The 16320-nt window shown below is 39.6% G+C and overlaps 1 protein-coding gene across 1 annotated transcript in view; it reads right to left on the bottom strand.

The window, feature by feature from the left end:
* Nucleotides 1-15485, bottom strand: part of gfra4b (GDNF family receptor alpha 4b) — a 28130-nt gene extending 12645 nt beyond the window's left edge. The window contains exon 1 of the mRNA XM_062476274.1: nt 15102-15485. Within this exon, the coding sequence (XP_062332258.1) occupies nt 15102-15144 (43 nt within the window). The 5' untranslated portion in view covers nt 15145-15485. The remainder of the gene's footprint in view (nt 1-15101) is intronic.
* Between the last annotated feature and the right edge of the window lie 835 nt (nt 15486-16320).

The raw sequence follows: 16320 nt of genomic DNA, 5'->3' as shown, positions 1-16320 counted from the left end.
CTGTGCACTAAATACATTTATGTGTGATGGGTATGTGGGAAATAAGGAAAAAGTGAATGGGTAACACTTTATAATAAGTCAACGCTTTTTGGCATTTACAAAGTGTTAACTAATGGTTAGTTAATCCTTTATAAAACATTTTGAAACATTAACAATACATTATTAAATAGTTAATAAGCTTATTATTAAACACTATGTTGATCATTAATAAACACTGTTAACAATTATGGATTTTATTCATAATACAATTCATAAGGTGTTTAATAACTGCATTATCATACTTTATAGACAGCTTGTTAATATAGTTGCAAACCAGTAGTTTAAAAGGTGTTAATGGTACATGAGCTGGTATAGAAAGCATTAGCAAATGGTGAACAAACCATTTACATTACCTTTATAAAGCATGAGTAAATAACTAACAACGTATTTACTTAGGTCTTTAATTAATGTATGCCAAGTCGAATACATGATGTACACTAGGCTATGCTTTGCAGATATCTTAACAACTATTTTATAAAGACTTACTAATGATGCAACTTCTGATTAGTAATGCAAGTTATAAAGCATTTACTAACTGTTAGTTTAGGCTTTTGCGTGACCTAATCTAAAGTGTGAACTATCTATGCCTTATTAAGTATTTATAGACTATATAGATTTTGTGTTTTTGTTTTTTATAAGAAATAGCTGTTAATTTATTTACCTGGGTAATAAAATAGTATTTTATTTCCATTAAGAAGCAATACAGTAGAATTGGTATAAAAGTTGGTTACCCAAGGCTGTATTTTATTTTCCAAAAATGGCTGTAATAAACTGCAAATGTTTAGCTACTCCTCGACAGGTCTGCAAACGCCTTTGAAAGCAGAGATTTGTTAAAACGTTACAAACAAATCGTTTTAACAAATTGAGGCGACAAAGCGTTTGCTGACCTGTCGAAGAGTAAACATTTGGTTTCTTATATACTACAACAATATGTGGGAAGATTCCAAATCAAACACGGCGAATCTGGAGCAGACGCCATCTTCTCAGAGCAATCAGCTGCACTTGTACTGGTGACGCCACTACATCTCCAAGGCAACATATCAACAACTCTTTTGAGAACGTCTTCTGGACCAATAAGAACAGCATATTGGTTCAATTGCGACAACATTACGAGCGTTCTGATTGGCTAATGGGTAGTCATGCTAGCCGCGTATTCATGGTCTATGGCGTATTGACCTCATCTGCGGTCTGATACGTATTCATATTGCCCTCCGCTGATGTCATCTTCAAAATGAAGATCGAGGAGTTTTACTATCCAGATGACAATGAAGACATCAACAGCGACGAGGAAATTCTTAACTTTCTGAAAGAGCAGAAAAGTGTGAACACAGAGAGATAAACGACAAGCGCTAGGCAGATTGCTAGGTTTGGTTGCTCAGATTTCAGATTGGTTGCTAGGTGCTAACACCTGAAACACACCGTGAGAAGACTTGAGTAGAGCTGAACAAAACGACATGTTTTAGTTAAATGGAAAGAGCTAAAAATGGCATATAATAAACAACTTACTAACCTCGACCGTTCGGTCATGCCGGGAAATAGATATCAAACTGAGGTTTTAACGTATCGACCGCTGTCACTCTCGGTTACTGTAGTAGAGCTAAGTAGTAAGTACTAGTAAGACACATGCCTGTCGTTACTTCAATAAAATAGTAATTTTGAGTATCACATTGTGTTGTGTCTGTTTCCTTTTGAGAAACGTATGTTCAGCCTTTGTGAATGTGAGGTTCGAGAATGGACAAGAATACCTTAATAAATAACTTATAAATGTTTAATAAGGCATAGATAGTTCACACTTTAGATTAGGTCACGCAAAAGCCTTAACTAACAGTTAGTAAATGCTTTATAACTTGCATTACTAATCAGAAGTTGCATCATTAGTAAGTCTTTATAAAATAGTTGTTAAGATATCTGCTAAGTATTAGTGTACATAATGTATTCCACTTGGCGAACTTTAATTAAAGACACAAGTTAATATGTTGTTAGTGATTTACTCATGCTTTGTAAAGGTAATGTAAATGGTTTGTTCACCATTTGCTAATGCGTTCTATACCAGCTCATGTACCGCTAACACCTTTTAAACTACTGGTTTGCAACTATATTAACAAGCTGTCTTTAAAGTATGATAATGCAGTTATCAAACACCTTATATTGTATTATGAATAAAATCCATAATATTTAACAGTGTTTATTAATGATCAACATAGTGTTTAATATAAACTTATTAACTATTTAATAATGTATTGTTAATGTTTAAAAATGTTTTATAAAGGATTAATTAACTATTGGTTAACACTTTGTAAATGCCAAAAAGCGTTGACTTATTATAAAGTGTTACCAGTGAAGGAAAGATGCTCCTGGTAAACTTGCTTTTTAATCTCAATTGGGTATTTGGGGTTGATGCTCAGATGTCTCAACATGGCCCTTGATTAGGTATTCATTTCCATTTGTTGAAAGGACTATATTCTAGGCACATCTAAGGCAACTGTAATTGGCACCTAGAAGCCACTCAAACACTTACAGACTTATGAAGGAAAAGCTCCTGACATTCAAATTAAAGGAGGACACAAAGCATGTCGTTAAGGGGGGAAGTGAACACGCCAGGCCTGCTTTTAGTATGCAGAGCAGCGCATATTTCCTTCCCATCTGCCTTGAAATGAAAGGCTACATTTAATTCATTTTCTTATTTAGGAAATTAGACTGCGATTATTTCAGGACAGCCTGATGAAATCAAGTTGTGTGTGTGTCCAATTCATAATGCACAGTGATGGCTTGTCAAGTTCAGTCTCAATGTCACCTCACAATAGCTCTTTATCTCTGGATGGGAATGGTGACATTATAACAGCGCCGTCTATTGGTTTGTAATGGTTACAATTAACTTATCAGTATATCCGTCCTTCGCTCTATCAGGGCACGAGCGTGACTCATCGCCTTCCTGTGAAGGCACTGGCGTTCTATACAGCATGGAATAGAAGGACACAAGCATGCCAGGGAGAGTTTGTCTACTCAGAAATGAGGAGCTGAGTGTGACGTACTCCGTGAACCTGATTCATCAGTTGATTCATTAGTGTTTGCCATACAGTAGGAGGGAGCCAATTAACTTCCACATCTCAAATGAGACCATTATCAATTGGAGCTGAATAGAGCCAGGAGCTATGTCAGCCATATCATTAACCGCATTTCACAATCATTACAGCATTTATCAGTAGTTTATTTTTCTTCGGATCTCAATAAATCTTTGACTGGCCTTGGACTTCATGCTGGTAGCACATTTCTTACACCTTTAACTAACTGTTTTGCTTTTTTTACAATTAAATGGTGTAACATTTTAATTAAGTTGAACTGTTAATTTGGCAGCTTCCTGCATATTGAGCTACTTCACAGTAAGATCTCATTGAGTCATATAGGTAAGCCAAGCAGCATTTATGTGTTGTAAGAATAGTCAAACTGGATTAATGAAAGTGACCAATTAAACCATAGGGAAGTGGTCGAGTGGTAGGGAAACAGCCACAGTAATGTTTGTCCCACCACCATGAAGGGTGATGAAGAGGTTACCTTATGTCGAGGTCTATGCGTGGCAAGGCCCTACCATCGTGTCTGCCAGCTGTCCCTGTCACTGTCCCTCCGTCCCAGCGGGAGGGAGGAGCCAGGCATATTAACTACTCCATCAGTATGAGTGATGAGCTCTCTCACGGATGAGACCCATCGCCCACAGCAACCCCTCCCTGTTCCTCCCTCCCGACTGTCCCCCTCCTCCCTCCAGCCCCCGACCCTCCACCATGTCTCGCCCCCCCTTCCACCCCCACAACCCCCACCCGCCCCTCAGGCTTCAGATGCAGCTCCAGGTATAATAAGGTGACAGGGGGACAAAAGGAACCACTCGCATGAAACCAGATAGGGCTTTTTCAGTTGATTGCCTTGACTTGGATCAATTTAGATAAAAAGGCGCAACAAGGTAATTTCCATAATGTTGTGTGTTTTGAGGTAATAAAGCAAGAGACAATGGGAATGCTCTGTGGTAAAAGTAATCAGTTTTTAATTGAGGTGAGACAAATGGGAAGCAATCTGGCTTAATCTGTCCTGAGAAATCTGTATTTCATAGACCTCTTGACTCAAGACACCATTGCTTTCAATCTTCTTTGATTTTGTGTCCTTCTTAGGTTATCAAGTAGGCAATTAGGACAGTCATACACCACATCAGCCCTTCTGTAATGATTCTGTTCAAGTGACATTATTTGACAGAATTTCCAATTGGGTCAACATAAGGACACAGAAAGTGAGAGAGAGAGGAAGAGAAAGAGAGAGGAAGGTTGGTCAATAAGATCATTGCCCCTTCACTGGATGGAAAGTGGCTCCCTCAGTGAGGTCACCCAGTGGAGGGCATGCTGGGAAAGAGACTGTCCATCAGTGGGGGGCCCGTGGGACCCCAAACAGATCTGCTGGGGCTGAATCAGACTCCTTCCTCAGATTCGCACCATGATTCACCACTGCAGAACTCTCAGTGAAAGGTCATGCAGTGATCAGAGAGAATCACAGAACTTCAGGCCCATGATTAAAAAGTCCCCTCTGAGTCAATGTCAGGCATAAAATAAGGTCACAGAAGAAGTTGGAGCCCAACTTTGTTAAGTCAAGGGGTTGATACTGCAAGATTTTCTAAATGCTTCTTTTAAGTCTTTCCAGAAATTGGGTCAATCAATCAAGTGGTTTTATCAAACTGACTATCAGAAGGTGTCAAAAGGTGCCTTTGAGGGATGTGTGAAAGTTGACTTTAAAAGGAAACCTATTCTCATGCAGGAAAGATCTTCACTAGTTTAACCACTGAGAGGGATACATGGAATTAACAGTCAGAACTGGGACCATGGCTCATGAGCCCTCGCTATGACAAGAGAAAGGACCCTAAACTTCCCTCCGTCCTCATTACCATACCACAGAAGTCATTCACAACGTGGTGATGTGACAGAGGCCACCTGCCCACCCTCTGTTTTAGACAAGCCTTGAGTTACGGCTACTTGCTGTAATGAAAGACAATGTACATTCATTGAGCAAGGTTTCTTTCAGTTGGAAGGCTAATGAGGGGTTTTGGCATAATTTGCTGTGAGCATCATCATTAATACATTCATAATAAAGACAAACTGCATTTTTTTATGATTATCTACTTGAAAATGTGTATCTATTGCATTATGCTGCTGATTACAAATTATTTCAAAGCATAAAGCAAAGGGGACTGCAGTTTTGCAATCTTCAGGCTTTCAATATATTTTTCCTCTAAATTTCTGTGTCTGTTCAAAAACAGTAGCAATGGTTTGACTAAGCATCCATGAATTCTTACGACACAGGTCAGGTGGATCTGTCCAGAAGTAGTCTTTTGAGAATAATATGAAAAAAACAATCTTTCACATTTTGCACTTCACCTCAGAACGCAAAAAATCACCACAGTCAGTTATCTTCTGCACAATAGTTTTTCTGCTCAAACAGTAGAGTTAATGAAAAATAAATTTAGCCTGAACATAACATAGGTTTTACAAAAAGTAGACAGATGGTTGTAAAAACAAATCAGCCACATTTCTGTAAAGGTCATGGTGCGACATCTGAAAACATTCAATGGCAGAGTAATTATAGCAAGCGTATTCCAGAAAAACAGGCCAGCTATGTAGATTACCCACAAAATGACAGTTAAAGAAATAGCCTCACTGCCCCTTTGTGATCCAATCAAATGGCCTGATAAGAGATGTTTCACCATTTATCTGTGTGCTTGGTTCCTTACAGAACATGCTTGCATGTGTTCGTGCACATATGTGTACCTGTATATGTGTGCTTGTGTGTGTATGTCACTACTGTGCACAAGAAGCTGAGTTCCTTAGTACAGTATTATTGTACAGATTATTACAGCACGGTATTCTCAAATCTTTGTTAATTCAAGGGTGGCCAAGGGCATCTCACTTCCAGGGCATTTGCATCTCCAGGTATCCTTAACTGATTCTTTGTATGGTCATCTTTCAAGATAGTACATACAGTGCCGTACAATATGAGAATAGTAATTGGACGTTACAATACAATCACATTGTGCTTTTGAAAAGAAAATGTTTACCCATATTGTAGGGTTACAGCTCTCTGAGGATCTAGCTGAAGAGTAATAACTACAGAGAGAACATATACAAAATAGTGAACTAAACACACACAGACACACAAACCTATATTCAAAACATTGTTTTGTAACCAGTGTGCTAAGGCCCTTGACTTTAATGTTTCATGTCTGCTAGGCAACTACTGCAAGCCACTCTTCCTTTTTTTTCATTAGCTTTAGTCTCTACTGTATGTGACTTGCTTCTGTGACCTCACAGTACCACTAAACCCTGCGTCAGCTTTAACACTTCCTTTTGTTTCGCACAGCACCACCATATGTCATCTCTGTAACCTCAAGCAGGTGTTTCTCCAAGGGTGGAAAGGCACGTACAAGACCACTGATGCAGATAATCTCAAGCAGCAGTGTGTTCCAAGACTGCCTCCCTCCGACGTAGCCAAGGCCCTATCCTCAAGTTCCATCAGCTGAGAATATGATGCTGCGAGAAACATCATGGCGAGGGGCTCATTACGATGCAGACCACGGGATCGGCGGGGCCAGGGGCCCACCACCGGAAAGAAACAACAAGGAAGAAGAAAGAAGGCGTGGCGGCGACTGGCTCTCTCTCTGCTTCCACAGGGCAAATTTGAGTGGTTGATGAAAGCGTCATTTTCCAAAGAACAGTTCCCACATGACGGCACAGTTCAGGCCTGCCATGTTGCTATCAGATCTTACTTAGTGGCTGACCCTGACACTGGGGGCCCCACAGACTTCCACAGACTCTGCCTTTTATAGACGACATGCACTGGATGTGAACCATAGGCTCCCTTTATCTCTGAGATGTCCCATTTCTCCTCTCTGACCATGAGCATGTCAGAGGAATCACAAATAAAGTTTATGTTTCTGTTTAAAGACGTTAAACCCGCTAACATATATCTTTGAACTCCATTAACTGACTTTCACATTTTGTTTGAGCAATGTCATATCCAGTTAAACTTGAAACTGTAGGCTATTAATGCTATCATTGTGACCAAGTCATCTACAGTAGAATATCTAGATGAATCATATCTACAGCAAAGCATTAGAAAAACCATTAGACCAGCTAGGTCTGGAGTGGGCTGTGTTATTTGGCATCTTAACACAAAATCAGTGCTGCCTCCCCCCTGACTCTTTGAAGCTGGAAGTCAGAAGGCCTAATATGGACTGATTCCTTTCCAGGGGGCCAGATCCCTGGCATTGGGCCCCTTGTTCTCGACCACCACTCAACACAGACCTGTCAAATCCTTAGTGACATTCTCTCAATCCAATTAATTAAGACCTAACAAGCCATGGGAAGGGCTGGGATTGGGTTCTTGAGTGATGACAGAGTCGGAACCATTCGCAGGCCGGCCCGACAGCAGACGTCACAGACGACCCGATAATGAGGTGGTGGAAGCAGATGGGAGATCCGTGTCAGGAGCTTTTGCTGACTTAGAAGATGCAAGTGCTTTTGGTGTCTCTCCAAGAGGGACTCTTGGACATCACCCTTCTATAACTTCAGAAGTGTCCAGCATATTGGCAATGCTATGATACGAAAATGGATATTAATGTGAATACATTTCATCAAAATATCCAGCTACTGAACAAAGACTGACAAATCCTCCGCTTGCAGACATGTGACAGAGCTGATTATGAGGAGGCAGACTGGTTCTGTGCATAGGACTTGCAATTACTGTTAGCTGCCTTTTTCCCTGTGTCTGAAATAATTAATCAAGTAGCCGTGCGGGGAAGGTGGCAGGCTCTTCTGCATGGAGCAGATGTTGTAAATCCAGTGCAGCTCGTAGAGACAGGTGCCCTCCAGCCGGTTCCTGTCTGCTGCCTTGGTAATGGTTTGTTTCCTTTCCTGGAACACTGGAGAAATCAAGCAGCAGCCACTCCAACCTCTATCATCGCGGCATTACAAGGTTACACAGTCTTTCCAGTACCATGGTAGAGTTAGGTTTCCAATGACTCTCCTTTGTAATAGCTAGGATTAGTGGTTGGAGTGAGGACACTTGGTCTGTGGGGTCAGAGAATTACCAATATATCTGGCTCTGGTTGCCATTGCGTCATTTCCAGTATTCAGGCTGCTGTCCATCAAAGATATCAGATTTCTTGGTACAGACCGATCTGATCCAATTTGTAGGTCAAAAACAAACAATTCCAATTTATATCAACCACAAAGAGGCCACCAGACTGATTTTATTGATGTGATTAACTGGAGAGTTCCTTATGACAATAAAAGTTACAGAATTAATTTCGTAGAAAAAGAATTTGGTACTGTCTCTTGACTTGTATATAGCTTGGCCTGCACTGGGTGATAAGACGTATTCTATTTGGTGTCTGAATTGCGGTGTAATTCACTTTCCTCTGCATGTAAGCCAACACTGGGATAGCCCATAGTAATTAAATGCCAAAGGGATTGAGGCCACATTTATGTTTGATAACATTATAATAATAAAGCAAATAATACATGCATAGCAGTGGATGTCAAGCAGAGCTCATTCATCCTTCCCATAAAAGCTGTGTTGTGACCACAATGAAAATAGACAGCTGCATCCATCACAGCTTCGCCTGCAACATCTTCTTACAGCCAACACTCAGCTCCAGCTTCCAGTGTTCAATTATGTATTTTGTGTACACTTCCTACAGTTTCGCTTTGTTGTTGTTTCACTGTTGTTTTATGGCTTTTTTCTGTCTTCTTTTAAACTTTCTGGACTTAAAAAGAGGTGATGAAAAGGGATGACTTTTTGCTATTATTTAGATTTAGCTGAAAATAGAGATGAGAGCTATCTAAAGCCACTTTCATCCAGAAGACACCTACTGTACATTCATGTGTTCCTCATGTTTATTAATGCCAGAAAAATCACAGAGACCCAAAACAAAAATAACTCACTCAAGAAAAATAGTCCACTCAAATATATCCCAAACCACCCCAAGAGAAAAAGATGGTCATGTGCAATTTACACCTGATCCAAATGACAAATAGTCTGAAAATAGGTAACTGCAAAATTATGTCTCTGAGGATTTGAAATACAGACTAAATACCTCATTGAATGATGCAGTTAAACCAGCAAAAGATTATATATTTTGGTATATTATTGAGTAAAAACAACATCTATTTCATGGTCATACACTACCAATGTATTGTACGCTCTACCCTGCTATCATGACTAAAGAAACAGCTTAGAAAATATTAACCTCTGTAATATCATTTTTTATTTTTTTATTTTTTTTACAAAGCCTCAGTTACATTGTATATATAGCTGTGCCCCAAAAAAGACTGTGTGAAAAAGGGAGGTGGCAGTTTAGAGGCAGAACTTAAGCCCTGCTTCTGAAGCTGTGTCACACAGGACTGTGTCTACCTGTCTGAAACAGGCTTTCTCTCTGGATAACCACTGACAGACTTTGAGATAATGAGCCATTGTTTGGCCCTTGGAGGCCACTGTACGTCTATAACCTTAGAGCCATCTACTGAATTTCTTAACAGGGCTAGCGACAAGATAGAATCACAGCTTTTAGCCCCATCCAGAGCTTCACTTAACAAGTGCCATTTCAGTATACTGGGCCTTCTTGTTTTCTCCTCCATGATCAACAGCCCTTTCAATTGACCTGCCACAAAGATTAATTTTGGCCAAGGACCTTGGGAGTTTTCAAGTGTGACCAGTTTCCTAACGCCTAACATTATGTACTGTTTGAGTCTATTATGGTTTAAATTGTAGGCAGATGATTATATGTGGTATGCAATAATGTCAGAACAAAAGGTCAAAGGCATCAAACTGACTGGTAATAGATGAATAGCGAAGTACCAGCTCAACAGCAAGGTTTAAAGCATCTATAATTAAATATAAAGATAGGTTTTAATACCCAGCCAATTGCTAGAAAACAGGCAGTCCACAGGTAGAGTATACAATGTCCATTAAGTCTATCAGGCTCTAACTTCAGTCAAAAGGTCACACAAGAAAATGTTCTTATCAAAGTTAATGATCACAACATGTAATATAATTGTAATGACTAAGTCATTTTGCACACAGAAAGCTCAAACTTCAGATATCTATTCATTCTGAGTAATACCTGCTCCAAATGAGATTCATGACAAATCCCTTACAAGAGCAGCGCAAATACATCAGGTGATAGTATGCTTGGCAATGGCTTATCTGTCTCTATTAAAGATCCAAGTCATGTTCCATAATATCAAACTTTCTTATCCAGCCAATCTACCACCAGTGTATTGTGAGAAACCATTGCCTCCATTGGAAACAATTCTATCTGTATGTTAATGTCCTACGTTTCTAAATCTGGACAGGAAAACAGACTGTATCCGATTGAAAATTGCTCATTTAGTCAATAATAAGCCATTTAATCTGTATTTTTCTCAAATAGTTGAAATAGAAAGCCGAAAGTTTGATTTAAAGCAAATTGTCAGCCATTAAGTCAATCCTGCCAATTCACAACCCCTCTCACCTACTGTGGAGTAGTTATCCCTTTACACTGAAATCGTTGCAAGTCTGAAAGCCACCAGAGATCATTTCTTACCCATTTAATATGAACCATTAATATTCAATGCAATTACCTTGAGCTACAGTTGGACTTTCTCCTTGAGATAAAATGCCGTGATCTGACTGTGATGCACCTTTACCATCTCAAGTTAACACGGTAAGCAAATGATTACAAAACCAAACTAGAGAGGGTACAATTTCTGGGGAAATTGTAGGGTGTGCTTGCTTGCGTCGGTTAGACAGGGGTCCGTTTTTGAATGACATTTTTACAACTGATATTTCTGTATATTTTATATAAAAATGCATACTTATTATTTATAAAGATGACATAGATTTAAAAAAAAATTGCTGCTCATTTACAACTGAAAATACGAGTGAAGTGTAGAATGAAATAGATGTCTTCTCATTTCCCCTGCAAGAGGCAGCCTCATCGTTGAAACAAAACAAATAAATTGGGCAGACCGGTGTAAAAATTGACCTAATCTCTATGATTTAAACGTCATTTTAAGTTTTTCCCTTCTCATTATATTTTCAGGCATTTAGCCTACTCATTGCATTCATTCATTAATAAAGAACCCCCTTTGAAGATTATTCTACGACGTTACCCGGCAGTAGAAGATGGAATCGCGATTCAAACAGTACCATCTGCTAACTGAAAATATGCCCCCCAAATGTAACTAAATAATGTGACATTTATTTAGTGGAAAATCGCTCATTCATAAAAAGCTCACTGGTAGCGATCATTGTCAGTAACAACGCAAAATGCGATATAGCCCTGTGTGGAGAAGCTGCCCCGGTAAATTGTACTACTACGGTACAGTACTAGACTACTGCTGTGTTCGTCTTGGTAGCGATTGCGTTGGTTGAATTGGATTTAACGTTCCGTTGTACGGTTTAAGCTGAAATTAATTATTTTCATGAACAGATTGACAACGTTTAGGCTGTGGCAATGAAGTTCAGGTTAGTAGTTAGATACTTTTGATTTAAGTAAGGGGAGTGCCGAACATGTTCTGTCGCCGTTTGATTTCCTAAACAGCTGTGTAGTGTAGATGTTTTTGTAGTGCGTCTCACGTAAGCTACAGCGTTGCAGTGAGCTACACTGGTTTGAAACCACAGGTAATGGTAATTTCACCAACAAATCGTTTACTAATGTCAGAATAAACCCTACAACTTAAATGTATATGTGAGGAATGTTTATTTTAACGATTGAAAACAGATAACGCTACATCATAGACCACTGTAGTATGTGTTGCCCGGGCAACACAGGCTAATGTCATGATGCTAATACTTCAGTGAAATAGTAGACTACTGTTTCCGAAAGTAGATGTACTTCCTTAATAATATCAGCTCATACTGTACATTACACATGACAATTGTGTGTCATATCACAAAGTAAAATGAGTAAATAGTTATCACCCTGGCCTCTTTGCTTGTGGCGTTTCTGCAGCTGCCTTGCAGTAAAGCTATAGTTAGCCTAGCTATCCCCCAAGTTAACAGATGCGAAACGAATGCTCTGCCAAAGGTAGTCACGCGTGTTTTCGTGATGTTAGTGACGTTAGTAACGTCAGTGACTGTGGCTAGCAAATTAGCCACCGTTAGCTTCACTTTTCGCCACAAAAACTTAACTTCAGCCTAAACCATGCAACAGAACGTAAATTCCAATAGAAGCAACTCAATCGCTACCAAGACGAAACTTTTGACACCTACGTTGTCTATGTAGCCCAAATATTGACTGAGTTTTAGGGGGGCAAAAAGAAATAATAATAATAATAATAATATATATGTGAGAGAACAAAGGTTGTGCTCTCGCCAAAGGCTTGAGCACACCCAAAAAGGATCCTGCATTGCACAATCACATTTAATACCATATAATTTTGCGTCCCATAAGGATGTCAGAGTAAAACCCTGGACCCATTCATCATGCGGATAAGATCAATGCTCAGGCTGTCTCCTCTGGCTTACGGTTCCTCCTCCTCTCTCGTGGGGGAAAACAGTGGTTATCCAGACTCGACTCCAGCTCATCTGAACGCTCTCTAATCATGCTGTAGAATGATATGATCCTTAGGACCTGGAGCCCCTAAATGTTAGGTCATCAATTGATTCCAATACATACAGTATACATATGCTGTACACATATCAGTCGAGTGAAAATATAAATAGTATGCTGTTTATCTGTATATAAACACAATGTACATATCTACTCAAAAAGTCTTCATAAATTGAAGACTTTGTCAGCAGTTGACTTTGTCAACTTTGTCAGTAGAGGTCACTTTATAAATGACTTAAGTACAATGAAAATGAAGGTTATAATTTCAGTTTAAGAATACTGATCCATGCTTTCACATCTGCTGCTAATACTTATCACATTCTCTGATCTTGAGTGGAATTCGAAAGTGCCAAGTATTTGTAATTTCAGATAGATGGTCACGTCAGCATTGACCCAATGGTTCTGACAGGTTGTTTTATAGCATCGATGAGCAATCTTGAAAATGGTAGTTATTTGGTATTCCTAGAGTGTGTAATGGGAGCAGTCGGGTACAGGTCTGTTCTCTGAATGTGAGATGCGTAATATTAGACCAGATCTATAGGTTTGTAGTAACCATGCTGCCTACTCAGTAGGCCATATAAATGCATCATGTAACATCAACTGTAGAAGGGGTTCTATCACATTGGAACTGTTTTTCCCAGCTGTGACTAACACGTCCTGATTTATTGTAATGTATCCTAACTTAATTGTCTCTGAGACAGGTGGCAAAACACTTAAGATGACAAAAACAAATGTTTTCTGAAATGAGTCCTTGAAAAATGTATTCTACTTGAAAGTACTTACAGTTCATCTGAGAACCAAATGTTTGAATACAAGATACTTTGAACATTGCGTCATTTGACTGCTGCTGAAGAGATGCTTGAGTTTCAGTTGAGCACCAGAGCGACATACACAAGTGAATCAAGAATTATACTGTATACTGTAGTAAAACCCATACTGACAGATTTTGAGATTTTACATGCAGACTGCATACACCCACTTCCAAAATACAACTAATATTTCAAAAGGTAGGCCTACATTTGAGAACATTTGCGTGTAGAGTATACCCACTTCTTCGACTTGACTACACCATGGAGTGTTGCCTCTCTTTCTCTAATGAAGGTATAGTACATAGGAATCAATAACGAGATGGGTTGAGAAATACCCACTATTGTGTTTTACATTTAGTCATTTTTAGCAGACGGTCTTATCCAGAGCGACTTACAGTAAGTACAGGGACATTCCCCCGAGGCAAGTAGGGTGAAGTGCCTTGCCCAAGGACACAACGTCATTTTGCGCAGCTGGGAATCGAACCAGCAACCTTCTGATTACTAGCCTGATTCCCTAACCGCTCAGCCACCTGACTCCCTTTTGCTGATGGGATGCAGTTTTGCTGATGGGATGCTGGGGTGCTGGGGCTAGAAGAAATAGATCAACTCCGCTGTCATGGCCATGTCAATATCAATGATGACATCACGATGTCTGTAACAAGGCCAGGATTAGCACATGTCGGATTTGACCGGACTAATAGACACGCATACTGTAGCGTACAACTATCCCTTCTCACACGCATGCCTCCGTGGCACAAAATCAATAGCAACTTGATATAATCAGACAGTGTCTTCTATCGTTCAGCAGCAAAGACAACGCCATTCAGATACTATAGCTCAGTGAAATTGACTGATAGGAGTACATTGCAGTCCATGGGATGCAGGTCACGATGCCGGTCTTCTCCAATCGGAATCATAGTGCACCGTTTTATGCAACGGTGGTAGGAGAGCGAGGTGGTATGAGAACGAGATGGGTTTGAGCGCTTAACCAAATACATCACTGATGAGCTGGGCAAGGCAGGAATATTGAATTATTCAGCCAACAGACTAATTCAATGCTGGTAACCTTTAAAGTTTATAGATATCGCCACTTACGATATCGCCACTTACGTTACCAAGAAAGAAAAAAAGGTACGCTCAATTTCAATGACATCACATAAAAGTAAAGATTAAATATTGTTTGGAAAGGATGATACCACTAAAACTCCAGGCGCACATCACGCTAACTAAAGGCACGCGCATTAACGCGCACAAATCCGCGCACTGAAGGTGGGAGCGATGTAAAAATCAAGTCTTAGAAGCCGAACGGATAATTTGTTTATAGTAAGTGGACTGATGTTCCAGCTGCTGTGTTACAAAAAATATCCGCTTTCCAACGAATGTTCTTGACTGCCAGCATTACCTCCTAATCAAGAAGGCGGTTCTTATAATGCTGAATTAGTTTTATTGGTTAAGTTTATTCAACGCTGCTTTAAAAAATGTGGGCTGAAGTAGACTAAACATGTTGCAGACCAATAATTTACATAATTATTTTTTATCAATTTGCTTCAAATAGGCTAATCCACTCATACAAAAACACATTAACTATAGTGGTAGAAGATTGATGACAATATAACAAATATTTTACTTACCAAAAATTACTAGTTGAAACAGATACACCCCCCACAGATCCATGTTATGTTCGGAATGTAATTTGTCGTACTAAATTCCAGGTAACTCGAAACACCTTAAATTACGCTGCAAGAAATCCCTTTGAACATTTTGACTTCATCGTTCAGAATCGATGACCATGGGAATCCGTATCAATCATGTTCAGAAGTTCAGAACTGTTTTCTCTTAAATAGTCCGGAGCCAATAGTTACATAAGTGTGCGCAAGGAGAAAGAGAATCGGTAAGATTTCACTAAAAAAGTTCTGTTCATAGTGTCCATGGTTTGGGTATGACGATCTGCCGCTGTTCTCTCCGGTCTAAGCGGGGTGTTAGCTGTTGTTGAATGTCTGAGGCTGCGATGGACTACTGCCGAGAACGAGGTAGTTGAGGAGGGAGGGGGTGCAGAATGACTTGTGTATGGAGTTAACATTCTACAGTGTGTTATGTGGGAGCAATGTATGAACCAATAATAACTATTCATAAATGGGGTATGGCGTAGCCATCTGCTGTTGTACTATATGGTAGGTGGGTATACTGTAATATTACAGTGCCTATACTCACACGCACGTAGCCTTCTTGCACGTATCTTCTCTTGGATAAAATGTTAAGACCGCTTTGTCTTGGCCGAAAATATAAACTACCATGAAGGGATTTTTACATAGATTATTGTTATTTTCTTACTAAATTTTGTCTCTCAAGTTTTGACAAATTACTGCCCCTGGTCAAAAGCAGATAAAGCGGCGTGCCACTTCCAGCACGAGCTGTAATTTGTCTCTGCCAATTGGAACAAAAAAACTAGAACTGTTGACGACTTTAACTGGCATGATCAAACTGTTGATTAAAAGTTTGTAAATTGTTAATTGTAAAAAGTTCAGTTGAATGACATCTGTTATTTTTATTATCCTAATTGTGATGAGAAACACAATGTTTGTCCAGGATGTGCATTTGGGGTTTGTTGATCCACCCTTTGGCCCATCTCCATCATAATGGTGACATCCAATGGAGTTACCAGATGATTCATACAAACAGAGCTTGCAGAGCATAGATAACCATGGTTCAGCCTAGTTGGATCAGAAATGTTGGTGATCTGCACATTTAACACTACCCACAGGTCCAAGAGGATGATCCAGCAGTTTACTAATAGCTGAGAGAAGAGCTTGTTAGCTACATTTAGGCGGAAATCTTCTTTCCAGTGTGTTT

Source organism: Osmerus eperlanus, chromosome 13 (assembly GCF_963692335.1).
Source record: "Osmerus eperlanus chromosome 13, fOsmEpe2.1, whole genome shotgun sequence".
In the NCBI taxonomy this organism is placed as follows: Eukaryota; Metazoa; Chordata; class Actinopteri; order Osmeriformes; family Osmeridae; genus Osmerus; species Osmerus eperlanus.
Note: the sequence above shows the minus strand (reverse complement) of the source record. Positions and strands in the feature narration are given on the sequence as shown.